This window comes from Equus caballus, chromosome 1 (genome assembly GCF_041296265.1).
Source record: "Equus caballus isolate H_3958 breed thoroughbred chromosome 1, TB-T2T, whole genome shotgun sequence".
NCBI classification, from domain to species: Eukaryota; Metazoa; Chordata; class Mammalia; order Perissodactyla; family Equidae; genus Equus; species Equus caballus.
The window spans coordinates 102,961,695-102,987,655 of NC_091684.1; the positions used below are offsets into that span (position 1 = coordinate 102,961,695).

General features: G+C 43.4%; 1 protein-coding gene across 3 annotated transcripts in view; it reads right to left on the minus strand.

Annotated features, from left to right (window-relative positions):
- Positions 1-1,038: 1,038 nt before the first annotated feature.
- LOC138915030 (SH3 domain containing GRB2 like 3, endophilin A3) overlaps positions 1,039-25,961 on the minus strand; it is a 130,076-nt gene continuing 105,153 nt past the window's right edge. For 2 of the 3 annotated variants that reach the window (XM_001917239.6, XM_070230182.1), the window contains exons 8-9: positions 25,579-25,688; positions 1,039-1,707 (exon numbers count right to left, since the gene is read on the minus strand). In XM_001917239.6, the coding sequence (XP_001917274.3) occupies positions 1,502-1,707; positions 25,579-25,688 (316 nt within the window). In that variant the 3' untranslated portion in view covers positions 1,039-1,501. Of the gene's footprint in view, positions 1,708-9,920; positions 10,117-25,578; positions 25,689-25,961 lie in introns of all 3 variants that reach the window. The other variant, XR_011424101.1, reaches the window with a different exon arrangement.

Sequence of the window (25,961 nt, forward strand, 5' to 3'; positions counted from 1 at the left end):
CAGGAGAGTGAGACGAGCACACCATGGGAGGGAGAAGATTTGCGTTGGGATCCAGCTCTGCCATTTAATGACTGTGACTACAGACAGGTTACTTCCCCTCTGCCGAGACTCAGTTTCCTTATCTGAACAATGGGCATTATAAGATCTACCTCAAAAAAATGGGTATTAGGAAGATTCAACAAATTTATTCACGTATGATGCTTAGAATAGCATCTGGCACCTAGTAAGCACTTGATAAAGGTCAGCCATGATTACTATTTTATTCTAGACACTATACATACTACTGTTTTGGAGAAGCAGGGGTGTGTGTGCATGCCTGGCGGGAAAGGACAGGAGAGGAAAAGCACCCAGGTGTGTTGTTGTGATGTTACCGATGTACCAAGGACTCAGAAGACTAGGAAAGTGTTTTCAGTCACCTTAACAAACCGATCTGGCCTCTGGGGAGTCGTTACAAATGTCAGTGAAAAGCGGTGCACTCCAACGGGTGAGCAGTTAAGTGGGGAATGGAGCGGGGTGAACAAGCTGAGTTCACTGCCACTGCCTGCCTTTTGATCCTGGGCAAGCCATTCGATGACTCTCCTTCTCTGAAAAAGGGGAAATGGTACTGCCCCATCCCAACAGGACTGCCGAGGGCTCCACGGGGTCAAAGTACACAATGAGCGTGTACTCTGAGCGGGGCCAGGGGATGCTTCCCTGAACCTAAGCCATCGTGTTATTGGGCGCTCAACCCAAGTCTTGACCATGCTGTTTCCCCAGCCTCCATAACAGGACTTGCTTTAAAACCTACCCAGAATCTGGCAGCATAAGAAACTCAAGTCAGGCTCTTTCATAAATAAACCCGAAAGTATAGGGGAGGGTTTTCCATCCCCCAACTGGGAGGAGAGTGTGCTGTGTTGGCCTCTCTCAGACCTGTGACTCGGTCAGGAGAAAGCATCTACACGCCCGTGCTGCGACCCTGTGGTCACCCACAGGGCACCGGAGGAGTGTGCAGCTGGGAGCCTGGGCTTACAAATCAATTCACCATTAAGAATAACCAAGGCCTTTTGCCAACACAGCGTGCCGTATTTATTGGGCTATCCACAGGTCAGCTAAAACACAACGAAGGGAAGAGACCAGATGCCATCAGTAATGTCAGGAAACAAAATATTTAGCATTTCTTAGTTTCAAATTTTGTATTCCATTGCAGCTGAGGAATATGGGCGATTCCCGGACATAACTGTGAAGGGTGCAATTTATTTTTAGCAACAGGAAGCACGTACATTTATTGAACCAATGACTTTTAGGACAAGGAGCAAAAAAGAAAACTGCATTTTCAGGTAGCTAAAACAAGAAAATCATTTATACAAATTAAATTGATACAAAATACATTATAAAGAGAACACACATACAAAAGTGATTAAGTTGGTCAAAGAGAAAGGATGTCACAGAACACCACACTGAGAGAACACTGGTGTGAATTCATTTCAGTTACGAAAGTGTGTCCAAAGTTTGAGTTACACATTTACTGAGGTAAAGGCACAATGACTTCAACATAATTAATGGGGAAGAATCCAGACTCCCCATGCAACATCCCTTCGTACCAGTTTTCATCTATTTGATTGGTTAGTGTAATGACGTCCCCTTCTTTAAATCCTAGTTCTCCTTGGTTTTCTGGCTCAAAGTCATAGAGACCACGACAGCAGGGCTGGTCCATGGGGACGTTAGAACCTGTCCGCGTCACATGGAGACAAAAAGTACAAGTTAACACAAGTTATCCGCAGAGAACTGGCAAGGTGGAGCGTTGGAGAGACCATGAACAGCGGGCCCCTGCTTTCCTTCCCATGGCAAGGCGGGCTCCACCCAGCTGACTGGTGCTGTGCTTGTGGTCTCTGCCCTCCTCAGCTCTCGCAGCTGCCCCGTGCCCAGATGATGCCCTAGCTGACCTGCTGGGCCCGTGGCTTTTCTCATCAGTACTCCCAGCCAAAGAACTCAGGCCCAGCCCTCTCCTTGAAGCATCTACTCAGCTTCACGCATCCCCTACTCAGCTCTGTATGAGCCCAAGGGAGGTGCAGAATCACAAGGCCCAACTCGCCTCCAGGAGCTTATAGCTTCTTTGCGGAGACTGAACGACACGTGAAACATTTAAAGAACAGAGATGAGGTGGTGGATCACTCATAGCTCAGAGCTCAGAGGAGAAGGCAGCAGGAAAGGCCTGGGTGGCTGGGGACATCTTCCTAGCGCTGGAGACCAGCAGCTGGAATGTGGCACGGTGTGAGACTGGAGAGGGATGAGCAGAATATTTACAGACCAGCCTGATGTCTTGGGGTTACTGTACCACGAAGTTCTCAGAATGACATTTTTTAAATGATTATTTCTTAATTTCAAAATTAAAATATGGTAATGGTAAAAAAAACAGAGAGAAAGAGAGAAAAGACAAGACATATGCAAAACTGAGAAAAGTCAGCTGTAACCCACTAACCTGGAGATAACCAATGTTAAATTAACATTTTGGCATAGAAGCTTCTAGGTAACTTTATGAATATATTTGTGTATGTATTTACATATAGTTTTCACAAAAGAATCTTCATATATATATATATATATATATAAAATTGTGAACATCTTTCCAGATTGCTTTTAACTACTGATGAGTTGTCAACTATATCAATATGTAAAACATAATTTCTTAAACAAATCTCCTATTATTGGATATTTAAGATCCTTCTTTCCTCGTTTCCTTCCTTCTTCTCTCTCTCTCTTCCTTTCCTCATTTCTTCCTTCTCTTTTTGTTCTCTCCTGGCTGTCATACATAACTCTTTGAAAAATATCCTAATAAGTATGTATTTACAAATGTGCACAATTAATTCCTGAGAGTAAACTTCTAGAAGGGAATTTGCTGCTCATAGAACATAAATTTTTCCAATACTTTTAACATTTACTGTTGATTTATTTTTCTATCTTTCTTTCTCTTAACAGTTTTAGGGGCCCCTTTCATACTATAAATATTAACCTTTTACCTGCATGTTTGATACGAGTGTTCCCAGTTTATCGCCTGATTTTGTTTGTGGAGTGTACACTGGGGATGTGGCAGGAAAGTGGGGTTCTGTTTTGTTTTGGCATATGACCAGAAATTTTAAATACCCTAAGCAAACTGGTCAAACTTTTCACTTACGGTTTCTCTATTTATATATAAATATTCAACTAAACTCATCATAGTAATTTTTTAACTTAATTTTTTCATGTGAAAATTTTTGCTTTTAATCCATTTGGATTCTGGCAAATAGAAGTATTATTTATTTGTTAATAATGCCTAAGCAGTTATCTCAACTCAATTCATTAAATAATGCATTGTTTCTCCACTGATTCAAAATACTATTTTTATCTTTATCATGTATTTAATTATCATGTGCACTTGGTTCTATTTTAGGATTTTTTATTTTGTTCCACTGATCCATTTTGGTAACTGTACCATATCATTTTAAATACTGTAGCTTTAAAATAAATGTTAATAAGTAGTAAAGAAGTTCCTCATCATTACTCTTTTATTTCAAAATTTCCTATTCTCATGAAATCATTCAACCAGGTAAACTTTCGTATCAATGTATCAAGTTTCCGCCCACAAAAATCTCATTTTGTTATTGACTGGATCATATTTTTTTAGTATTCACAAAATTAATCTTAGAAGATCTTTTAAATGAATGCCTATCACATGGCTTGAAGAAACGACCCTTATTTATGTGTTATACTTTGATCCTGTGGCTAGGCTGTGTTTGTTACTATTTAGGATTTTTGCATCCATATTTAAAGGTGAAATCACTTCCTTTTTATAATCGGGTCAGGTTTTTGTATCAGAGAATGTTAACTTTATAAAATAAACTATTTTTCTATTTTCTAAAATATTCACACTTGAAGCTTTGAACAAAATTGCCCCAAATTACCTGGGCCTATGGATTTCCAAACATAGAATGCTTTCCAGGATGGCTTACGATAGCGAGTTAGCTGTCTGGGAAGGGGATGTGGTCACCTCGGTCCAGTTCACTAAAGCCCCTGAATGGGGCTTGTGGCCTCAGTGGCTCCCTTGGCGCCAAGCAGAGGAGCCGAGGGGCTACCCTGGCCAAGTGAGGTGAGCCGCACCAAGAGCGGTGGAGGGCATGAGCCACCGGTGAGCTCAGAGGGACACATGACTGTCCTGTGAAGATGAGGCCGGAAGGAGGCTAAACCCCATCCCGGAAAACCACACACCCCTCAACATGGAGACCACACACCCCTTGACATGGACACCACACAGCCTCTACATACAGACCACAGCCCCCTTGACATGGAGGCCACACACCCCTCTATATGGAGACCACAACCCCCTCTGTGTGGAGACCACAATCCCCGTCTACGTGGAGACCATACACCACCTCCACAGGGAGACCACATATCCTCAATGTGGAGACCACAGCCCCCCTCTACATGGAGACCACACACTCTCTACATGGAGACCACATACCCTTTACATGGAGACCACACACCCTCTACGTGGACACCACACAGCCCCTCTATGTGGAGACCACACACCACCTCTACATGGAGCCCACCACGTGGACAGAGGCCACCACCAAAAGATGAACAGAGAGGATCCAAACAGGGACTGGGGAAGCCTCCACACCATCCACAGCTCCTCATGTCCTCGTTACACCACAGCAGCAGAGTGGGGTCGAAAGGTGGGGGCAGTGTCCCAGAGGAAGACCATGCCAGTTTCAGTTTTCGTTCTTTAAGAAGAGAACTTAATCCTTTCATGTGATTGAGATATCTGTCTGCGTTACCTCACTCCTGCTATTCTATTCTATGCTTTCCATTTTTATTCCCTTTTTCTCTTATTATGACATTTTCTTTTCTTCTCTGTCAACTTCTATTGCAAGTCGAAACAAGTTCTGCTAGATATTGTGTTCCTTCCTCACGAAACCTTTCACGTCCGAGCAAAGAGAATAGATAAATTTGGGTACGTCTGTGGTTGGTCAAATGAGAAGCCCCTTTGTCCTGGGGAGGGGTAGGGAGGTGACAACAAATTCACCTAGTGACAGCACAGTCCTCCGGTGCCACACCCACTTCAAACTCTTCAGCACTTTGTCCACACCCAGGTGGGGCAAGAGCCAAGCCCCCTCACTTGAGGGGTGTTTATCAGTGAGGCTGCCCCGTGCCTTCCTGTGGCAGTGGTTCTCAACCTGGTGGCACAGTGGAAAGCCCACAGCTCAGGGTGAACCCCAGACCAGTTAAACCAGAAGCTGTGGCAATGGGATCTGGGCATCAGGGTTTCAAAATTCCTCAGGGGCCTCCAATGTCCAAGTGAGGTTGAGAAGCCCCAGCCTAATGGCCTCCCTTCCTTCCATTTTCTTTGACCAGAGCTCGAGAGTGTCAAGGAGTTTCAGCTGGTAGGGAGAGGGATGGGAGGGCACTCTTCTTCCTTTCCAGGTAGGGAGTCCCTTGTCATGTGGTGACTTATAGGTCGGTCAGCCTTTTAAAATCCGGCCCCACCTGCTCTATAATCTCGAGAATCTACTTGGTGTCTCTAGCACTTGGATGGCTCCTTCCATGACAGACCCCGTCCCACCCCAAGTCCGTATCTTCCTTTCATCATAATGATGGCAGTTGGGGAGTGGAAGAATTTAAATACCGGTACCCAGTTCATCAGCTTCAATTTGAACAGAATAACATTCAATGATTTCAAAGCATTGGGGAATTGACTGTTTACAACACAGACCTTTTCATTTTCCTTCAGAATACAGAGCTTATCCGAGTGGGGAGGTAGGTGGGTGGGGGCTGGGCACTGAAAACCCATGACCCTTTGAGCTGTTGAGTCAAAGTAAATTTTTATTAATGAATAACTTTTATGTGTTTTAATGTGTAAAGCTTTTTTATGTGTTTTAATGTGCTCTATAAAAATGATTAGTTTAGTGTTCTGCTAGCATTTCTCCCACCACTCGCCGTGTTTAATAGAGGGGGAACCAGGTGCCAAACACATGGTAGTCCTAGGAAGCATTTCCTCAAACACAAAATGTTCATGCTAGAGGGGTCTTTGGGGTCTTCCATGAATCCTCTTTTTGAAGAAGAGGGAGCAATGCCTCCATGAGGTCCCCACAGTCTGTTCTCAGGGCTGATGGCAAAGTCAGAATGAGATACCAGGGCTCCAGACCCCAGCTCATGACCTAACCCCCATGTCACCTCCTACAGGATCTATGACACTGCTAAGGGCTGCCAGGACATGTTGTGGGCTATCACACTGACTACAGGGCTAATTATATTACTTTTTCCTCCCATTTACTCTGTAAGCTACCTGCAATGACTGACATAAATACTCAGTGGCAGGCATGCACTTCTCCCGGCCACCACCTACATGTGCATACGTGTGCACTCCCTGCACACACACTGAACAAACCAGGGAAAAGACACGTCACTCACTTCTCACTTCAATTATTCCGAGCAGGGGACCCCTGCCACGCTGCCCACTTTGATTTCTTAAGAGCTGGAAAGCGACCAGCACTCGTGTCACACTCCATCAGCAAATGAGCCGCAAACACAGCATCTCTCCAGAGACCCCTGAGCGGAGAGACCCCTGGGCGAGCACTCCCTGACCCAGGGAAGCCTGAAGCACCTGGCTCCACATGCCACCAGCTCCCCACAGTGCTGGCACCGGGCAAACCCGCACCCACCCAAGCTCAGGCTGCCGTCCCGAGTCACCCACGTGGTGGGATAATATTCTGAAATACCATCCCGGGCACTTGTCCTGCTGGGTCATTTCTGCTGTCCGCGACTCTACCCCAAGCAGCTGTGCCTCCCTCACCTTAGGAGGAGGGTGGAACCTGAGCATGAACAAAGCCGTCAATGTTTAGCTTATAAGTTCCAAAATAATGCTATTCCAGCTGTGAAATGTTGTGAAAGCCAAGGCTTTCGGGCCAGAGCGAGGTAGGCATTTAGGAGATTTGAGAGGCAGAGAGAGAAGAGAGAGAGGGAGAGAGCCCGACCTCTGGGTTCCAAGGAACCAGCACTGGAAGAACTCGGAGCATAGGGAGTTCATCACAAGCTGCAGGGAAGGAGGGGCTGTATCCCGCCACCCGGAGAAGAGATACCAGCTCTTCCTGGAGGCAGAGAAGGGCCTGGAGGGGAAGAGGGTGGGCAGGAAGGCTGAAATGCTGCTTGGATTGGATCCAGGCATATGAGGCTCTGAGGCCCCACTTCCCACTGGAACTTGGGGAGAAGGTGGGCTCCCAAAGTGTTCTGGACCCACATGGGGCGCTGTGCACAGTGGGAATGGTGGCTGGTGCCATTAAGCAGACAGCGAACCTGAGGACTCCCCCACTGGCTCCCCATGAACTGGGAAGAAATCTCAAGTCCCAGCAGCAAGTGAGAAAGTGCTGAGGGGGCCGTTGGACCAGAGGTGGCGGGCGGTGGGGATGGGGGCTCAGGACGCAGAGATCTCATGACCCCGGGGGCAGAGGCTGGGGCCACAGACCCAGGCCCAAGGAGTGGAGTGACAAGACATCTCAGCTGCGGAAGCAGTGAGGACCCAGCCAGGCCTCCTCGACAGCTGCCATGATGTTCTCTAAACTCCCCCTCGCACCCAGGCAACACCTTGGGGTGGGAAAACCCAAACACCCCAACAGGGAATTTCAACTGAATCGACTGGGTTTAAATCCTGAATTGACAAAGTAATAAATGGGTAGTCTATGCTTTCTATTGGAAGAGACCGAGTTACCCTGAAATGGCAAGATTATGTTTTTTTCCACCATTAGAAGAAATGGAAAAAAGATTAACTTTTTTTTTTTTCTGGCCAACAGTAGAAATGGAAAAAAGATTAAGTTGTTTCCACCATTGGTCTAAATGGAGGTTCATAAGCAAGTTCAGTTCAGTCAAAGAGAAATCGTTTCTGCCTACCTAAGTCATCGGGTGTGAACTTTCCTTCTCCACAGAAGGTAAGTCAGTGTCACCGTGGAGGGAACCCAGAGGCTGTGCAGAAGGGGCAACACGTCCTCAGTGGGATCGCTCCAACTGGACTGGACTTGAATATCTACAAGGTGCCCAAACGTGTAGCTGCTCACACTCAGAAGCCGCCACCTCTACCGAAATCTTCCCGGAAGAAAACCTGGGTCCTACTCAACATCCCATCCTTGTGAACCACCCACTCCTTTTTTTCCCCAGGGTCTTGCAGCTGCTGCTGCTCAACCACCTCCACCCTTTTTCATGCTCAGTGGTCGGCACCTGGAACCACCGCAAATAAGTGCACACTCGCCAGCCGGCGTGAACGCGTGTGCCAGAGACAGGCAGCTGAAACCCCAGCCCCGTGCCATCCAGCAAGGAGGCTCCCACCTCCAGCCCTGGCCGGGTAGCCCGTGTTCGTTTCCTCTTACTCCTGAGACCTGGCTTAACGTAACACGAGAGCAGAGGTGGGAAAAACACAGTCTTCCTTGTTCAACTACTGAAACAAAGATTATTTTAACAGAGAAAAGGGAGTGTCTCTGTTAAATATTGATTATTCAAGCTCTGTTCCACACCATTAGGGGGAAAAAAAAAAGAAAAGGAGACCCTCACACCAGAGTTTCAAGGTGGCCGGTCAGTCGGCATCGGCAACACAACAGGTAGGGAGCTCGTGTTCTCCCTAACATAAACTGGCAATAATAGGGTCCCGTTTCTAACAATATTGGGTCCCTCTTATTTTAACAGCAGGAACATTCTTGGGAGTGCTCTCCCCCTACCCCATCTTCTGTTTCCCCAAGTCCCCGCCACACGGGCTCTTGCACGTACAGAAATGCCGAGCACGCTTTGTTGTTAGCGCCAGCCCCACTGTTCTCCCGCCCCAGTCGGCTACGGGATGAAATAATCACCCTCAGGTTTTAGTGTCTACCAAGTGCTAGGACGATACTCTGAGTGCCTCAGAGAGATCAGGGCATTTAATTCTCAGAGAAGCTCTCTGATTAGGTACTGTTATTTCCCTCATGTGATGGAAGGAGAAACTGAGGCATAGAGAAGTTCAAAGCGGTTAACAGCAGTGCTGAGATCTGACCTCCGTCTGGGTCCAGGATCCGCGCTCTTGGTGGCTGTGTCATGTGCCCCCTCTGAAAATTGTCAGCTTGAGAGTTGAGCCCCAATTGATGTCTGGGCCAACCCTAACCTAGGGGTGGTCCATCGGCCAGGCTTGGAATGAGCCTGTGGGTCCTCAGCTCAGCATGCCCCGGGGAGCTCCCAGGCCTTGGGATGCTCTCTAGGACCCTTCTCCGCCTGCCTTCCCCGATCCCAGAAGGTCTGCCCCATCCCACCTGGCCTGGCCAGTCACACTTGACAGCTGTCCTGCGGGTACTTATTCTCTGTCTTGCCTTCCTCAGCCTGAGCTCCTGCTTCAAAGAGAGCCACTCAAGGCTTCAATTAAAAAACAAACGAAACAAAACAGAACACCAAAACAAAAACTCCAGGCGGGGGGTGAGACACGAGAGTGGAGAGGGCGCCAGGAGGGACGGCATTCCCGCCGCCTCCCCACGTGCTCTCCTCTCTTCCTCCCCGTCTCCCCGCCACATGTGGGATTTGGGAGCCTGTCCTCAGGGGCTGTATTGCTAACCCCGACTTCGAGGGAGGCGGCGGTAGGAGTGGTCGGTGGGGTACGGGGCGTCCTTCTTCCTGTGGCACTAAATAGCACAGCTCTTCTGCTGTACCTGAACTGGGGTGATTCTCAGGCCACCAAAGGAACCCAGTGGACTCTCTCCTCCTCAGCTGGCCCTGACTTTGGAGATTTCATTACCAGGAAGCATTCGGCTGGAGCATCCCCACTGAAGAGCAAACTATGACCCCCCCACTCCTACTTTTCAGGGGGGAAAGAGGATGGAGAGAGAAGTAAGTGATTCACACAACTCCCGTCAACGTGAGTCCCTCTCAGGGTGCAGGTGAGGAGTCTCCCGGAAGCTACTGACCTGAGGAGGGCTCTTTGGCTCTTAGTAAATGCCCAGACTGCTGTGCCTTTTGAGTTTTTGTTCCTGCTTTTTATAGCTTTTCTCTTGCCTCCCTTGTAGTCAGGCTGCGACCTGTCCCTTTTTTCCTGCTGTCAGGGGGCCTTCCCGAAGTGGTCCCTCAGGCCTTTCTAATCGGCCGCTTCCAGTCTGCTGTAGGCTGGGAAATCAGATAACCAATTATGTAACATCAACAGCCGCCGTATCGTGGGCTCTTACTCCATAGCAAGTACCACGCGTGCGTGCCCAGCACCTCCAATTTACACAATCTAATTTAATCCTTAGAATAACCCTGTGCGGTCGGGGTGATAATTCCTGTTCTTTTGAAGATGAAATTGAGACCCGGAGGCATGGAGAGAGAGCCAGGACTGGGCCTCCCTCTGACTCCAAAGCCCCACTTAACAGAGACTTGCAAGAGACACCTGTCTTGGCTCAGTGAGCTCACTTTCTGCTCACTTCCCGGTCTGACTTCTGGAAGTTCCAAGATGCTTCCTTATTACTTCTGCCACCTCTGGGGCAGCTAAGGAGCAGAGAGGAAGTTTCCTGTTAACAGGTGGAGTGGGCGGCCCAAACAGGAATGGGACCCAAGTCTTCTGCAGGCTTTGGCTGCACAGCCAAGATGAGCCCGAGATGTGACTGCGCCCACACCATCTGACTGGAGGGTTCCTCACTCAACATGCTGGGGGGAAAAACTGGTTTGGAACTTTCAAGTTTATGTCTGGCTCACACTTGTTCTCAAACACTCACCAAGTGTGCACTCTGGGCCAGGCACCATGCTCAACCTATCAGACACCATCTCTTTTGAATTAGAATGAGCATAGTCTGGTTCAAGCTTCCTTCAAAAGTTGTAATTTCTTTTTTCCAATCTAAGGTCTCAAGCTCTTGGAGCAAAATTTTTTTGAAGCTAACACCTTCCCTGTAGCTGACTCAGACAGAGCACTGGTATATAATTCTGATAAATACCACAAAAACGTTTTGTTCAACAACTCTAAAATACTGTGTTTGTCTACTGGTAAAAATATGTTGGACGGAAACTTCAGATCCCTGGGTTCCAGCTCCGGGTTAGGTCACCTCTGGGCCCTGATTCCCTTATCTGCAAATTTTAAGCCTTAGTCCATGGTTAATGCTGTGGACTGACTGTTTGTGCCCCTCCCCAATTTCACATCCTGAACCCTCATCCCCGGTGTGGTGGTATTGGAGGTAGGGCCTTTGAGAGACAAGTAGGTCATGAGGATGGAACCTCCATGGATGAGACGGTGACGCCATATGAAGACACAATGGGAAGACACAACCCAGAAGGTGGGCGCTCATTGGACACCAAACCTGCCAGCACCTTGATCTTGACCTTCCCAGCCTCCAGAACTGTGAGAAATAAATGCTTGTTTAAGCCACTCGGTCTCCAGTATTCTGTTACAGCAGCCCAAGCTGACGAAGACAATTAAGTACTAAACTACTAAGCAAAGTCTAGTAAGTGTCTATGAACTGTCTTTCTAGAAATAAGAACCCTGTATTTATCCACAGGAGGTGTGATTTATTAAAATTACTTGTCAATGGAACTCAAGCTTAATCATCATAATCTATAAAAATAAGCATGTGCAATTTGCTTTAACCTGAACGCCAATCCTCCACGACTTACACAGGTCCTGTGAGATGGGTTAACTCGTAAAGTGTGCCCTCCACACTACAAAGCCTTGACTGGTCTACTGAGATGACTTCTGCAGAACTCTCAGAGCTGTGGTCCATTCATTTATCAAAGGCTTCCGAGGTGACTGCTCTCCTGCAACCAGGCCCAGGGTTCAAGGCCACCTTGGCCACTCTGAGTGAAGGGAGACGGAAGGACAAATGACAGCCTTAATCAGAGGAGGCTTCCTGGCCGCTGGCACAGGGCTCAGCTTGCAGAGCTGTTTTATTTGGCCTGCTCCTTGCCTTGTAGAGTGTAGAGTAGATGCCAATATTTCAAAGTCAAGAGACCATACATAAATACAGATTTCTGGCTTCTCTTGATAAATCAGAAAGGCTGCTATCTGAGGCCCACATTCTTGGTCAACAAGCAGCTGCCGTCAATAATGCACCACCCACTGGACAGGGCAAGAGTTCTCTAGCAGGCTACAGACTCCCCTCTCATGTCGTGCTCCTGACTTAGAGGTCTGGTGTCAGCCATTTATCTTCGGCCTGCCACTTTTTTCTTACATTTTCCCTATGTCCCTCATTCCCATAATCTGGCATTAGGGTTTGCACCTGAGGCCACACCCACTGGACAACTCCAGAGGGTGTCACCCGTGTGCATTCAAACAGAAAGCCCTTGGAATCTGCAACATCGATGCCCCATGTGTTGCTACTGGAAACAATTGGCATCTACACTATTTTTTTAAAAAATATGAGTATGCACATTAATATTTAGATGATGCTGTTTTAAATTTTAGCCTAAAGACCAAATGGATCATTGTAGAATACAGACGAAGATCTTAAAATATGAGCATTTGAGATAATATAATCATATAACCATTTCGGAGAAGTAGTATGAAAATTCCCACAACTGAGTTAGAGGTTATGTCTTACAGGCTTTTCAAAAACTCTTTTTATAGACTATTTAGAAGAATTATAGGAAACCATTCCTTTCAGTGAGAAAGTCTTTCCCTCTAAAGCTTCCTTCGGACTGAAATAAGAGAAGGGCTCCACCCCTTTCATGAATCAATGGCTACAGATCAACAATAACAATTGCAGTTCACATTTTAATTTTTTCAAATATAGAAAATAGAAAATGTTCAACCCATGTGCTTTTCAAGTTTTTCAGAATGCTAAGTACTCATAAAAGATAAATATTGCAGCCACAGAATTTAGACCTGGAAAAGAACCTTGGAATGTATTAAGATCAATCATTTCACTTAGGGACAAGTTCAAATCCGTCCAGAGATGTTAAGAAACTCACAGAAAGTCACCCAGCTAATAAGTGCCAGACTCAGAACTAGAATGTTGAACTCCTGTTTCCTTGTTTATTTCTCTCTTGTCAATAACTCTGACTCTGAACCACTACTGAAAATATATAGAAATGGCTGTGGGGAGAGGGCTGGAGGCAGGGGAAAAAAACAGAAGAAAAGAGTGGGAAGGAATAAGGAGAAAAGTAAGAAACAGCCTGCTGACTGAGCAATCACCACTGTCGCTGCTGTGTGAAATTTTAATTTCCTTTTTGGAAATCTAGGTAAGAAGTCCATATATTTCTATCTGCAAACTGCTCGTCGTCTTTAATTTTCAAACTTCACACTCTACTTTCGAATAAATGTTTATTTTCTAATGTAATCCCAGAGATTTTGCTCCAATGAGGGGAATGACTTGGGCTCTAGACATTATTTCCGAGCCCCCTCAGAAGTGTCAAGAAACTTATAAAAGTCTCTTTTATACCTAAAGGGAGTTAGAATGTCTTAATATAAGCCATTTGAGAGATTTATTTGGCCTCGCTCTGAAATGCCTGTAGCACACATTTGGAACCCACATTTGTTCTCTAATCTCAGCCTTCCACATTTTTAGAGTCGATCCCAGTTTGCAGCATATTAACCCTTACCTGTGATTATATAAAAGTGGTAGCCTCTTTAAGAACTTCAGTGAAAAAAAAAAAACCTTCATAAATAAACAAGTTGATAAAAAAATGTAAAATATACTTTGTCCCCTAGTCTTTAAATTGATCATTCAACAAGCAGACAACTTGGAGTCTGACAAAAATTGCCGCAGGGTAGGGAAGACATTTGAGCACAGGTCACAAGTTCCTTCACTATTTTCTTCAAAACCAGTGGTTTTCTGGGAACAACCCAGGCACACATTTCAGTTCGAGGACTTTTCTTGGCCTCCTTTCCTCCTTGGGGACCCAGGGGCAGCACATGCTGATGAAGTGTCATGACCCCATACTCACGGGCTTGGACAGCCAGTGGGTTCTCCTAGCCAGGGCCTAAACTTAGATTTTGTCTGCAATCCATCATTTCAAGATGTGATTTCCACACACCACCCCCGCCCCTTCTCCACTTTTGGCTTACTTTATTCATTCTCTTAAGTACCTAGAAATGATATTATCAAAGATTCCATCTCAGTCCCATGGTGGATTCTACCTAATTGACCTACGTCCTTTCATCTCCTCCTTTTTTTTTTCTTTAGAAAGAAGAAATGATGAAGAAAATGTTCTTGGAATTCATTTCTGGCAGAGTCCTGCGAGCTTTGCTTTAAATTGTTACTGAAATGCTTGACATTTTTCCTTCACTTTATAAACATTATGTGCAAATCATTCAGAATCCTAATGGAAAGTAATTTCCCATTAATTCAGGCTATAAAATGCCATTTTCTTTTGAAACTGTGCCGTAGAAACAAACAGTACAGGACCCCTTTACACTTGCAAATTCCATCCCCAAATCAACGAAGCCCAATGCTGGAGTTGAGGACTAAAGCCACGGCCAAAAGAAATCTCGAAGAGGCAGCTGAGGACAGGCCCAGGCACATGTCAAACGGTGGCACATGCTGGAGTTAGCAGCACTTGGGAACCCAGTCACTGGACACTGAGCCTTCCTAAAAGCCATCTTTGGCACATCCACGACCTCTGGCTGACCAGCACCCTTCTAACAACTTCACCTGCCTAGGGACAGAGCTGCTGGCTACGGAGGGGATGAAAACACTGACATGCACAGTCCGGATGAAGAAGCTGAAGACCCCACTGTCTTCTCAATGTCTTCTTCCAAGTCAGATGCGCACAACACACCGCCTTTGAGACCATCTGTTGGCTACAGATTCCTTCTGATCAAAAATCTTGGAAATAAACCATTCCTGATGCTCCTGGACATTTTATAACCTTCCCCAGTATTCCTTCTTAATAATATAAAATGAAGTATCTGTAAGGTAAAGTGCCCAGCTCTGCTACGTGCTGGCTCTGCAACCTTGAGGAACCCCCCCAACCTCTCTGAACCTCCACTTACTCATCTGTAAAACGGGGATAATAGTTCTAGAAATGTGTGTGAAGTATTTAGTACATTGCCTGACCCACAGCAAGTCCTCAATAAGTGTAACTGCTACGTTGTTATAGTATTAATTACTGTTTTATTTTTATTATGATCACTTCCTTATAATATTGTTATGAGGATGAAAAGAGTTATGTATACAGAGCATCAAATAATAATGCCTGGCATATTTTCGGCACTCAAATGCCATGCCCTTAGGCCTGTAAGTGATACTTAAGTTAAAGTGCTTTTCCACTGTTGGCGAGTATAACACTCTCCGCCTTGCCAGTCTGAGAGGTCACATTTAGCATCCCTCTGGGAGATGGAGACATCATCACCAAAGGAAAGCCGAGTTCTCTCTCATGGCAGACAAGAGCCCGGTGTCCTGGGAGCTTGACTCAAAGTCTTGTCTCCAAGAACTACCCCCACACCCCAACCCCCGGTTGGACACAGGCTGGAAGGGTAGAGACGGTAGCTAAGGACTGAGCCCTGGTGTCCTGGGTTCTGCTTGTTCTGCTTCACTCAGATACAATACACTGGAGTGGACTCGTTTTCAAAGTGTTTAGTTAGTTTGTTTATATCCAGCTTCTCTCTAAACAGAAATGGCCTTTTTTTTGAAGTGGCTTACAATAATATATGTATTTAGAATAACGTTGTTCCAGACCAGAAATAGAAAAGAAAAGCCAAAAAAAAAAAGTAGAGAAACATACAAACAAGAGAACTTTGAGACTAAAAGGCAAACTATGGCCCTGGGCCAAATAATGCTTTAACGGAACATAGCCCTGTCCGCTGATGCACACATTATCCACAGCTGCCTTCACGCTACAGCAAAGAGTTGACTAGTGGCATCAAAGAGCATATAGCCCACAAACCTAAAATATTTACTATTTGGCCCTCTACAGAAAGTCTGCCAACCCCTAGGTTATCTTAATGTTCATCCCACAAGCAGTGTGGGAATGTACGTGGCACCACATTCTAATATTCTAGAAACGAAATGGGGGACCCTACAGAGATGTCCGTGAGTGACAGACAGACATTTCCTTCCACAACAAATTTGCAGTAAATGTATGTGGTAGAAACCGCAAGTTGGCCACCAAACCTAATCATCTCTTCTCCCACAGTAATTACAGCATAATACACTATATAATACAATACAACATAACATAATATAACATGATGATTGTAGTACAATCACAGGTAGGATGTGACTGTCCAGCTTGCCTCTCCCCCAACCTTTGCAGCTAGACCCGGTCCATGTGACTGAGCTCTTGCAGTGGAATAGAAGGGGAAGTGATGGCAACCACTTTTGGCTCTGTCACATTCTTAAAGGGAAATCTCTGGCCCTGGACTTCCATTCTTAATTTCCATCTGGTTGGAACACTGTTTTCTTGAGTCTCTGTGGAACAGTAGCTACTATTACCCTAACTAGTGCAGAAACTGGTGTCAAAAGTAGGGTGTTGTCATAATAAAACCTAAAATTCATGATGCTGACTCAGTGGCCAGGCAGCGATGAAGAAGAAACAGCAATAACAGGCGTGAAGGCCAGTGACCTTTGTTGTGCCAAAAAATTTGGCGAAACTTTTGCCTATGATAACTTTGGAAGCATACCATATGCCAGAAGCTCTAAAGAAAGAAGTTAGATAGAAGAGAATGTTAGTCTATGTTAGCTACTCCTTCAGGCATGTAGCAAATTACAGTAAGAAAGACAAGAATTGCCCAGTTTGCAAGCAAAAGGGAAAAGAGAAAAATTAAAGGTTGGGTCCCAGCGCATTAGAGATCAGCTAACTGCTTGTGCACCCCAGAGAATAGAAGACAAGACGCTTGTTATTCCAAATCCTTCTCAGAGACCTCTCTCAAACAAACAAAGGCACCCAGTTCTGTGGTAAAGATTAAATTAAAGATTCTGCCTCCCCACTCAAGTCTGTTGTTTCAGATGGCCTCAAGGTAGACTCCATAAGTTAAGAGAGGGAAGCATGGCTTAGTCAAGGAAGGAAAGAAAGAAAGCAGCCTGACGTGCTACATCTAAGAAAGAACCCTGGATGTGATCACCAGCACGTGGAAATGCCTTGGAGACACAGATCAGAACTCATTATGTTTTAACGGCACTGAATTGTGACCTGAAAACATGGGCATCTACGGAACACTGAAGAACCCTTAAGGCCCCTAAGTGGCGGTAAGCACAATTCCCAAAGCCCTCTTCAGATATGAAAGACTTCTTGGCAGATATGAAATACTTATGAGAAGGAAAATCTAGAGGCCCAGAGGATAAAGGACAAGAGTTTCCCCACCTTCTGGAGAGCAGAACCAGGGTCTACTCAAGGATCTTCTTTCACTGCCACAGTAGAGTCCTTGCAATGCATTCCTATCCAGCAGAAATCCATCACTGCTCTGGACCAGTGCCTGCTGCGTATCTCCCATGGCAACTGGGTGTGTCTGCCCTGCTGGAGACTGCATTTCCCCACTGCTTTGCTACTACATGTGGCCCTTCGATTGAGCACTCCTCCCTGGGACGTGAGTGTATCATTTCTACCTCGCTGGCTTAAGAGGGAATGTCTAGCCCACACTTTTGTTCTTTCTCCCCTTTCTGCTGTCTGGAGTGCCAACAAGGAGGATACCTTGGAAGCCCCATGATGGAGATGGCAGAGCTGCCATCAGCCTAGGCCCCTGAGTGACTCCATGGATGAGACCCACTCATCCTCTTGGAATATTCTCCCTGGATTGTTGCAAGAGTGACGAAATCCTATTTTGTTGAACAGTGCTTGGACTTTGGGGTCTTTTTAAAAGAAAACAAAAACAAGAAACTAGTGTTACTAGAGAACTATGCCTGAATTCTCTCTTGACAATATTTTAATGAAATCAATTTCATTCAAATAACTTTAAATGAAACATTACATCAAAAATGTAAATTGAAAACTAGTGCCACAAAGAGACTGTAACCACGAAAATAATTATGATGGAAAATAGACAATTTTATTAAATTCAAGCTAGGTACTCTGGTATGTGCAAAAGGGCTTTTAGCCTGAGGCTTATCTTCTTTGTTAAAATTAAACATTAAAAATATTCAAGCACAGGGGCTGGCCCCGTGGCCGAGTGGTTAAGTTCGCGCGCTCCGCTGCAGGCGGCCCAGTGTTTCATTGGTTCGAATCCTGGGCGCCGACATGGCACTGCTCATCGAACCACGCTGAGGCTGCGTCCCACATGCCACAACTAGAAGGACCCACAACGAAGAATATACAACTATGTACTGGGGGGCTTTGGGGAGAAAGAGGAAAAAAATAAAATCTTTAAAAAAAAAAAAATTCAAGCACAAAACTGTGGCTTTATCCCCTTGAAATCACGACTAAAAGAGATTCAAAAAAAAGGATACTTTTCTTAGGATGTGATTCAAGGTTCTTTACGTCCACATCCATTTAGCACCTAAAGTCACCTTGGGTAACAGCAGAGAGATGAATTCAGTGGGATATAATGGTATCGAATGATTTAAGGGAAATTTGCATTAATAAGGAAGACTGAGTTCAAGACTACAGCCTTCCTTTCATGTACTGAATCACTATCAATTATAAAATGGGTATTTTTTAAGTTCCAAATAATGTTGGAAAACAAGAGCAAACACTGCTGGTAGACAAAAAATTATGAGGAATACAAGGAATACCTGAAAGATGGAAGAAATGAAGCTCAAAAGAGTTCCCAGAGAGAAATGCTATACAAGTCGATTCTGAGGATGCCCAAAGCTCAGAGTAAGTGGATGCTGGAAGTGGATGACTAGTCGGCCTTCTGAGAAAAGAGCAGCCAGGTGAGTCCTCCCATCCTGGCTTTGGACCACGTACCTGGGAGCTCAGCATCTGCCTCCAGAAAGGAGTATTGAGTGTGGGCATCTGAAGCAGAAAGTCAGGGCAGTGCCATGAGAGGCACAAACACACAGAAAACCAGAAGCCAGAACCCCTCACTCAGTAGAGTCACCCTTATTCCCTCATAACCATGAGAGGTAGGCAGCAGTAACAGACACAGCACTATAGACAAATGAACATGGACCCTCAAATAAAAAGTACACAGAGCCAAGAATCCTCAACACTGGATGAAAAATGACTTCATAAAAGAGACCCAGAGCTCAACAAACATGCAAAGAGATAAGAACTATAGAGACATCAAATGAAGACTTTTTAAAAAGTATAATTAACATTCTCAGAGGAAAATGAAGGATCTAATTACTTGTAAAACTAAAATTAAAAATTCAAATATTGGTGTGGTAGGTAGAATAATAGCTCCCCAAAGATATCCACAGCCTAATTTCCAGAACTTGTGAGTATTTTACCTTCCTTACATGGTAAAACGTAATTTTGCAGATGGGACTAAATTACAGATCTTGAAGGGGAAGATCATTCTGGATTATGCGGGTGGGCCCAATGTAATCACAAGGGTCCTCATACAAGAGAAGCAGGAGAGTCAGAGCCAGAGAAGGAGATGTGACAATGGAGGCAGAGGTCAGAGAGAGATCTCAAGACATGATGCTGCTGGCTTTGAACACAGAACAAGGGGCTACGAGCCAAGGAACACAGGCAGCCTCTAGAAGGTATAAAGGCAAGAAAACAGGTTCTCCCCCAGAACCTCCAGGGGGAAGACCAGCACCTTGATTTTAGGACTTCTGACTTCCAGAACTCTAAGACAGACAATGGATCTGTGTTATTTTAAGCCAACAGTTTGTGGTAATTTGTTACAGCATCAATGGGAAGCTAATACAACTGGAATAAAAGAATTCAATAAATAGGCTAAGTAAGTAAATGGGTACAGTCAAAGAAAACATAATAATAAGGTGAAATCTTCTCTGAGGGCAGAGTGAAAGAACAGAGATATGGAAAGCAAGAAGGAAAAGATGACACATAAAGGAAGAGCTGAAAGTTTCAACATCTAATAGGATCTCAAAAGGGAAAACCAGAGAGAATAGAGAAGAAAGATATTTAAAGTAGTAAGAAAAAAATTTGCCATGATTAAAAACAATATGAGTAATCAGATTAAAAGGGTCAACGAGAATGAAGGGAGAGAAAGGGAATACTTCTGATAGACTTGCCAGGAGAAACAGACAACTCCACAGTTATACTCAAAAGATTTCAATACTCCTCAGCCAAAGATTAATAGAAAAAAATGGATAAAATATCAGTAAGGATACGGAAAACTTGAACCAGACTATCAAAAATTTGACTTAATTGACATTTATAAAACACTTCACCCAACAAGAATAGAATACACATTCTTCTCAACTACACAAAGAACATTTACTAAAATAGATATTCTGGGACATAAAGCAAGTCTCAAAAAATTTAAAAGGATACAATTCATACAGAGTATGTTATTTGATCAAAACAGAACTCATTAGAAATCTAAAACAGAAAGATATCTGGAAAACAAACAAATATATGGAAATTAAATACACCTCAAAATAAACCATGGGTTAAAGAGGATATCAAAAGTGAAATCAGAAACTATTTTGAAGAGGATGAAAATGAAAACACAACTTCTTAAGATCTACGAGATGCTGCCAAAGCAGTACTTAGAGGGAAATTTGTAGCGCTAAACACATATATCAGAAAGGAAGGAAGGACTCAATGATCTCAGCTTCTACCCTAAGAAACTAGACAAAGAAGAGCAAATGAAATACAAAATAAGCAGAAGAAATGAAATCATAACTATCAAAGTGGAAATCAATGAACTAGAAAACAGTAAACAATAGAGACAATAAAATAGAAAACTGGTTGAGAAGATCAATAAAATTCATACACCTATAGCCAGAATGATCAAGAAAAAAAGAGAGAAGATAAAAACTACCAATCAGAAATGAATGAGAAAGATGACACCACTGCAAAGTCTATGTATCTTATAAGGATAGTAAGGGACTATTATGAACAACTTTATGCCAATAAATTTGGCAGCTCAGATGAAATGGACAAATTGCTTGAAAGACACAAACTACCAAAGTTCACTCAAGAAGAAACAGATAACCTCAATAGCCTTACAGCTATAAAAAAATTGAATTCATAGTTAAAAACCTTTGCACTGGGAAAACCTTTTAAAAAGAGTAACTCTACAGAGGAGAAAGCTGACAAACACAGCCTCAGCCAGGCGATCGAGATTAACACCAACAGTGACAAGTCATGTTGACAGGATATATCTTTGATGTGATGTGATGACAATGGCACTTTACCTCTGGCATCTTCCTGTCCAAATCCATAACCCCAGTCTCATCATGAAAAAAAATTAGACAAATCTCAATTGAGGGTCATGCTACAAAATACCTGGACAGTGCTCTCTGGAACTACAGCTCATTAAAAACAAAGAAAGTCTTAGAAACTGTCACGGCCAAGAGGAGCCATGGAGACATGATGACTAAACATAACGTGGCATCCTGGATGCAATCTCAGAGCAGAAAAAGGACATTAAGGTAAAAATTAAGGAACTCTGAATAAAGTATGGACTTTAGTTAATATTAATGTATCAATATAGGTTCATTAAGTGTAATAAATGTACTAAGCTAATAGGATGTTAATAATGGGGAAATGGTTTGGGGTATATGGGAATGCTCTGTACTATCTTCACAACTTTTCTGTAAATCTAAAACTACCCTAAAATTGTTTATTTTTTTAAAAAAAACCTTTCCCACAAAGGGTTTATCCCAGGAATGCAAGGTTGATTTAATTAATTTAACATAATTCACCATATTAACAAACTAAAAAATTTATGATCACCTTAATGGAAGCCAAGAAGGCATTTGACAAAATCTACAATCTGTTCCTGATAAAAACTCTTAGCGAACTATAACTAGAAGAGAACTTCGTCAATCTGATGAAAGGTATCAATGAAAAACCTGCAGCTAACGTCCTACCCAGTTATGATATCCTGAATGCAACTCCCTCAACATCAGGGACAAGGCAAGCATGTCCACCCTACCCATTCCATTCAACATTATAATAGAGGTTCTAGCAAGCGCAAAAAGGCGAGAAAAACAAGTAAAAGACACCCAGACATCCAGGAAAAGTGTCTTTTTATAGATGACATGATCGTCTATGTAGAACAATCATAGAATCCGTAAAAAAGCTACTACAACTAATAAGGGAATTTAACGAGATGGCAGGATATAAGACCGACATATAAAAATCAACTGCATTTCTAGACTCTAGCAATGAAAAAAACTGGGAACAAATTTTATTAAAATGCTGTTTCTAATCATACCGAAAATACAAAATATTGAGAGACTGATTTAAAAATGTACAAGACCTATATACTGAAAACAGCAAAACATTTCTGAGAGAAATTAAAGAAGACCCAAATAAATGGAAAATAAAATAGATTGTGTTCAAGATTGAAGTCCTGATATTGCTAAGTTGTCAATTTCCCCAAACTGATTTATAGCTTCAACCCAATCCAAATCAAAACCCGAGCATGACTTTTTCATAAAAATTGACAAGAAGATCCAAAAATTCACATGGAAATGCAAAGTACTGGAACAGCCCAAATAACTTTGAAAAAGAAGACTAAATTGAGAGGACTAATACCATGTGACTTCAAGACTTAAACCACAAAACTACAGTAATCAAGACGACAGAAACTTGTACAAGAATGGAAAGGCGGTGACAGCTGCATTACCGGCCATCAAGAAGAGGTGGGAGCAACCAGTTTTATGACTCTTAATCCCAACTCACACCAATGCCATAAACAGGTCAGGAGATGAGATCAGGAAAAATTTGTAGAGACATTTTTGGAGAGAGGACGGAGGAAGGGCAAGTGTTAGGTTCTTTCTATTTCTCATCAAATCAAAAGAGAGAGACTTTTAAAAGACCTCTCAGGGAGCTTGAAACACATTCTCTGGAGCTTTAAGAACGGAAGTGGTAGTGGTAAGCATTTCACAATACATACATATATCAAATCATTGTTTTGTACACCTTAAATTAATACAATGTTATATGTCAATTATATCTCAATAAAACTGGGGAAGAAAAAAAATACAGAAGTGCTAGATGGAGAAAGAGAGAAGCAGTCAGACACAGCCCTTCCCCTGACACCGGTCTTCCCACTACAACAAGCCAGGGCTTGGGGAGAAGCAGCTCAACTTTAAATCACGATGGAGCTTTGACTTAGCGTTCTGACTACTGCGTGAACCTGCACTTGCACCCTCGAGTGACCGCAGAACTGATGTTATCCGAGACTGACCAGAAAAGTCACCAGGCCTGCCCACATCTTCATCCACAGGTAGAGGCAACTGCATTTAAAATAGCAGCAGTGGGTGGGGAAAAAAGGCATTTTAAGAGTCCAGCATGATCAAAGTGACGGTTACACAGTGAATGTTTTTCAACAAAAGTAGTGACTGTAAGTAAATTGGAAGGGTGAGAGAAAGGGAAACTTTCTTATGGGAAACTGAAGGACAGGAAGTTAAATCCTCATCTTCCATATCAGGAAATCAACGGACATTATCCCAAACCAAAAAGTTAAGAGACAGCAATATATTATTTAGAACAATGGAGCTAAATACTAAAGAAATGACTAAAAGAGCTGAAGGTGGCTTCCTCTGAGAGGAGGAAACAAAGACGGGGAGAGGAGTAGAACGGGAGACCGCTATGACTCATGAAAAACTTTGTAGTACCATTTTCTTTTTATAACTATATATTTAAAGCATATTATTCTGATCATTTTTATTTTTAATTGAAAAAAGCATCTTAAAGGATAGCGATAGGGTTGGGAGAAAATTCAGACTCCCCAGCTTATATCGGCACTGTGTGTTACAGAGGACCAATCTAAAATCCATGGGCCAAGTGAACTTCAACCGAAGTCCCACATTTATACCAAAATTAACTCAAAATGGATCATGGACTTAAATGCAAAATGTAAAAGTGTAAAACTTCTAGGAAAAAACATGGAGAAAGTCTTCAGGATCTATGGCTAGACAAAGAATTCCCAGATTTCACATCAAAAGCATGATCTTAAAAGGAAAAATTGGTAAATAGGACTTCACCAAAATTAAAAACTTTTGATCTGTCTAAAACCCTGTAAAGGGGCCGGCCCCGTGGCCAAGTGGGTAAGTTCATGTGCTCTGCTTCGGCGGCCCGGAGTTTTGCCGGTTTGGATCCTGGGCACAGACATGGCACCGCTCATCAGGCCACCTTGAGGTGGTGTCCCACATGCCACAACTAGAAGGACCCACAACTAAAATATACAACTATGTACTTGGGGGATCTGGGGAGAAAAAAAGCAGAAAAAAAAAAAAGATTGGTGACAGTTGTTAGCTCAGGTGCCAATCTTTAAAAAAAAAAATTTAAAAATAAAAACTAAAACCCTGTTAAGAGAATAAAAAGAAGATACAGAGTGAAAGAAAGTATTTGCAAGCTGCATATATGTCAAAGGACTTGTATTCGGAATACATAAAGAACTCGAAAACTTCAACAGTAAATTGAGGGAAAAACTACTGAAACCCCACATGTAAAGAATTCTTATGAATCAATAAGACAAAGTAAATCACCCAAAGGAAAAATGAAAAAATTACATGAATAGGTAATTCATACATGAGAAGATACAAATGGCAATTTAAAATATAGAAAAAAATGTTCAATCTCACTAGTAATCACAAAAAGCAAGTCAGATTGGACGCCATTTTTACCCACAAATGCTCAGCAAAAACTGATCTCTAATGACACAGGTATGAGGAAAGCAGGCATTCCTCCATTCACGGTAGTGCAGCCATTTTCGAGGGTAATTTGGCAGTATCTATTATCACTGAAAATTTGCATCCACTCTAACTCAGCAGAAAGACTCGCCCATCAGCATATGGAGGCAGACAGGATATTCCTTTCAGCAAGTAACTGGAAATAGTCTTAATGTCCATTAATAGGGAAATAGGACACATAATAAAAAACTATGAAGCCATTAAAAATAGTAGGATCGATCCACATGCATGACACGGAAATAACTCCAAGAAATAGGGACACATTTACAAAAGCGAGCTGTGGAATCTAGTACGAGCTTGTACTTAAAAAACAGAAAATAGTCTAAAATTGTACGTATATGGTGTACATATGTATGCACAGAAATAGATATGTCTGTTCATATGAAATTGTTAACAGTGTTTCCGCCTAGAGGGGAGACTGGGATGGAGTACGGATCCCAGGAAATACAGCACGATTTATACTACTCGGATGTCGTTTTTCTCAGTGTGACTGTTTTATTCAAGAATATCTTTGTGTCAACTGTCTAATTAAAAAATAACAATGCGGCGCTTAAGACAGTGCCTAATATACAGCAGGTGCTCAACAAACGCTAATTCGAACTGTAAAAAAAAATCATTAAAATATTTTGAAAGAGTTAAAAATTTAAACGTAAAGGCTCACAGAGCTGCCTGGCTCTAGGGCCGAGGTTGAACACATTAGAAGGCAATAAGTAAACTGACAGAACTCTTCCTGGTGCTGGTTTTCAAAAATTGATATAAGTACCTGAAACCAGGGAGTGTGAAAAGGAGCGTTATTGGAGAAAAAGGGATTCACCAAACAACCAAAGAAAGAAATTCAGGGTCTCAGCGCATTCACTCGGAATACAGCAAGGCGCACTCAGGGGATGCTCCCAGAAATTCCTGACGGTTGGCACCCTCAGCACCCACAGAACAGTCATCTCACCTGTTGTCTTTGTTGAAGACGTGGCGGACACCCCATTGAGCTCACTAGGACTCCTCTTTATGGGCCGTGGCTTGTATTCTCGTTTAGGGAGATTGGAAGCAGCCGTTATTCTGTAACACACGTTTTCAGAGTCGTCAGCCATCCGATGAACGAAGCAAAGCCTCGAGACACACAATTACTCTGCCCCAGTGAGCCCGCCACCTTCGGGGGGCAGGTGGTGGTCATTGAAGGGGATGGTTTTCACACATTGACTCTTGGGTAGCCCAAAAGGAAAGATGTGATACCCCAAACGCAGTTTTTCAACTATCTATTTGAAAAGTGTTTGTCTCTCAAAAAGTCTCCGAGGCATCTAGCTAGTGCCAGGGATGTACCGGGCGCTCAAC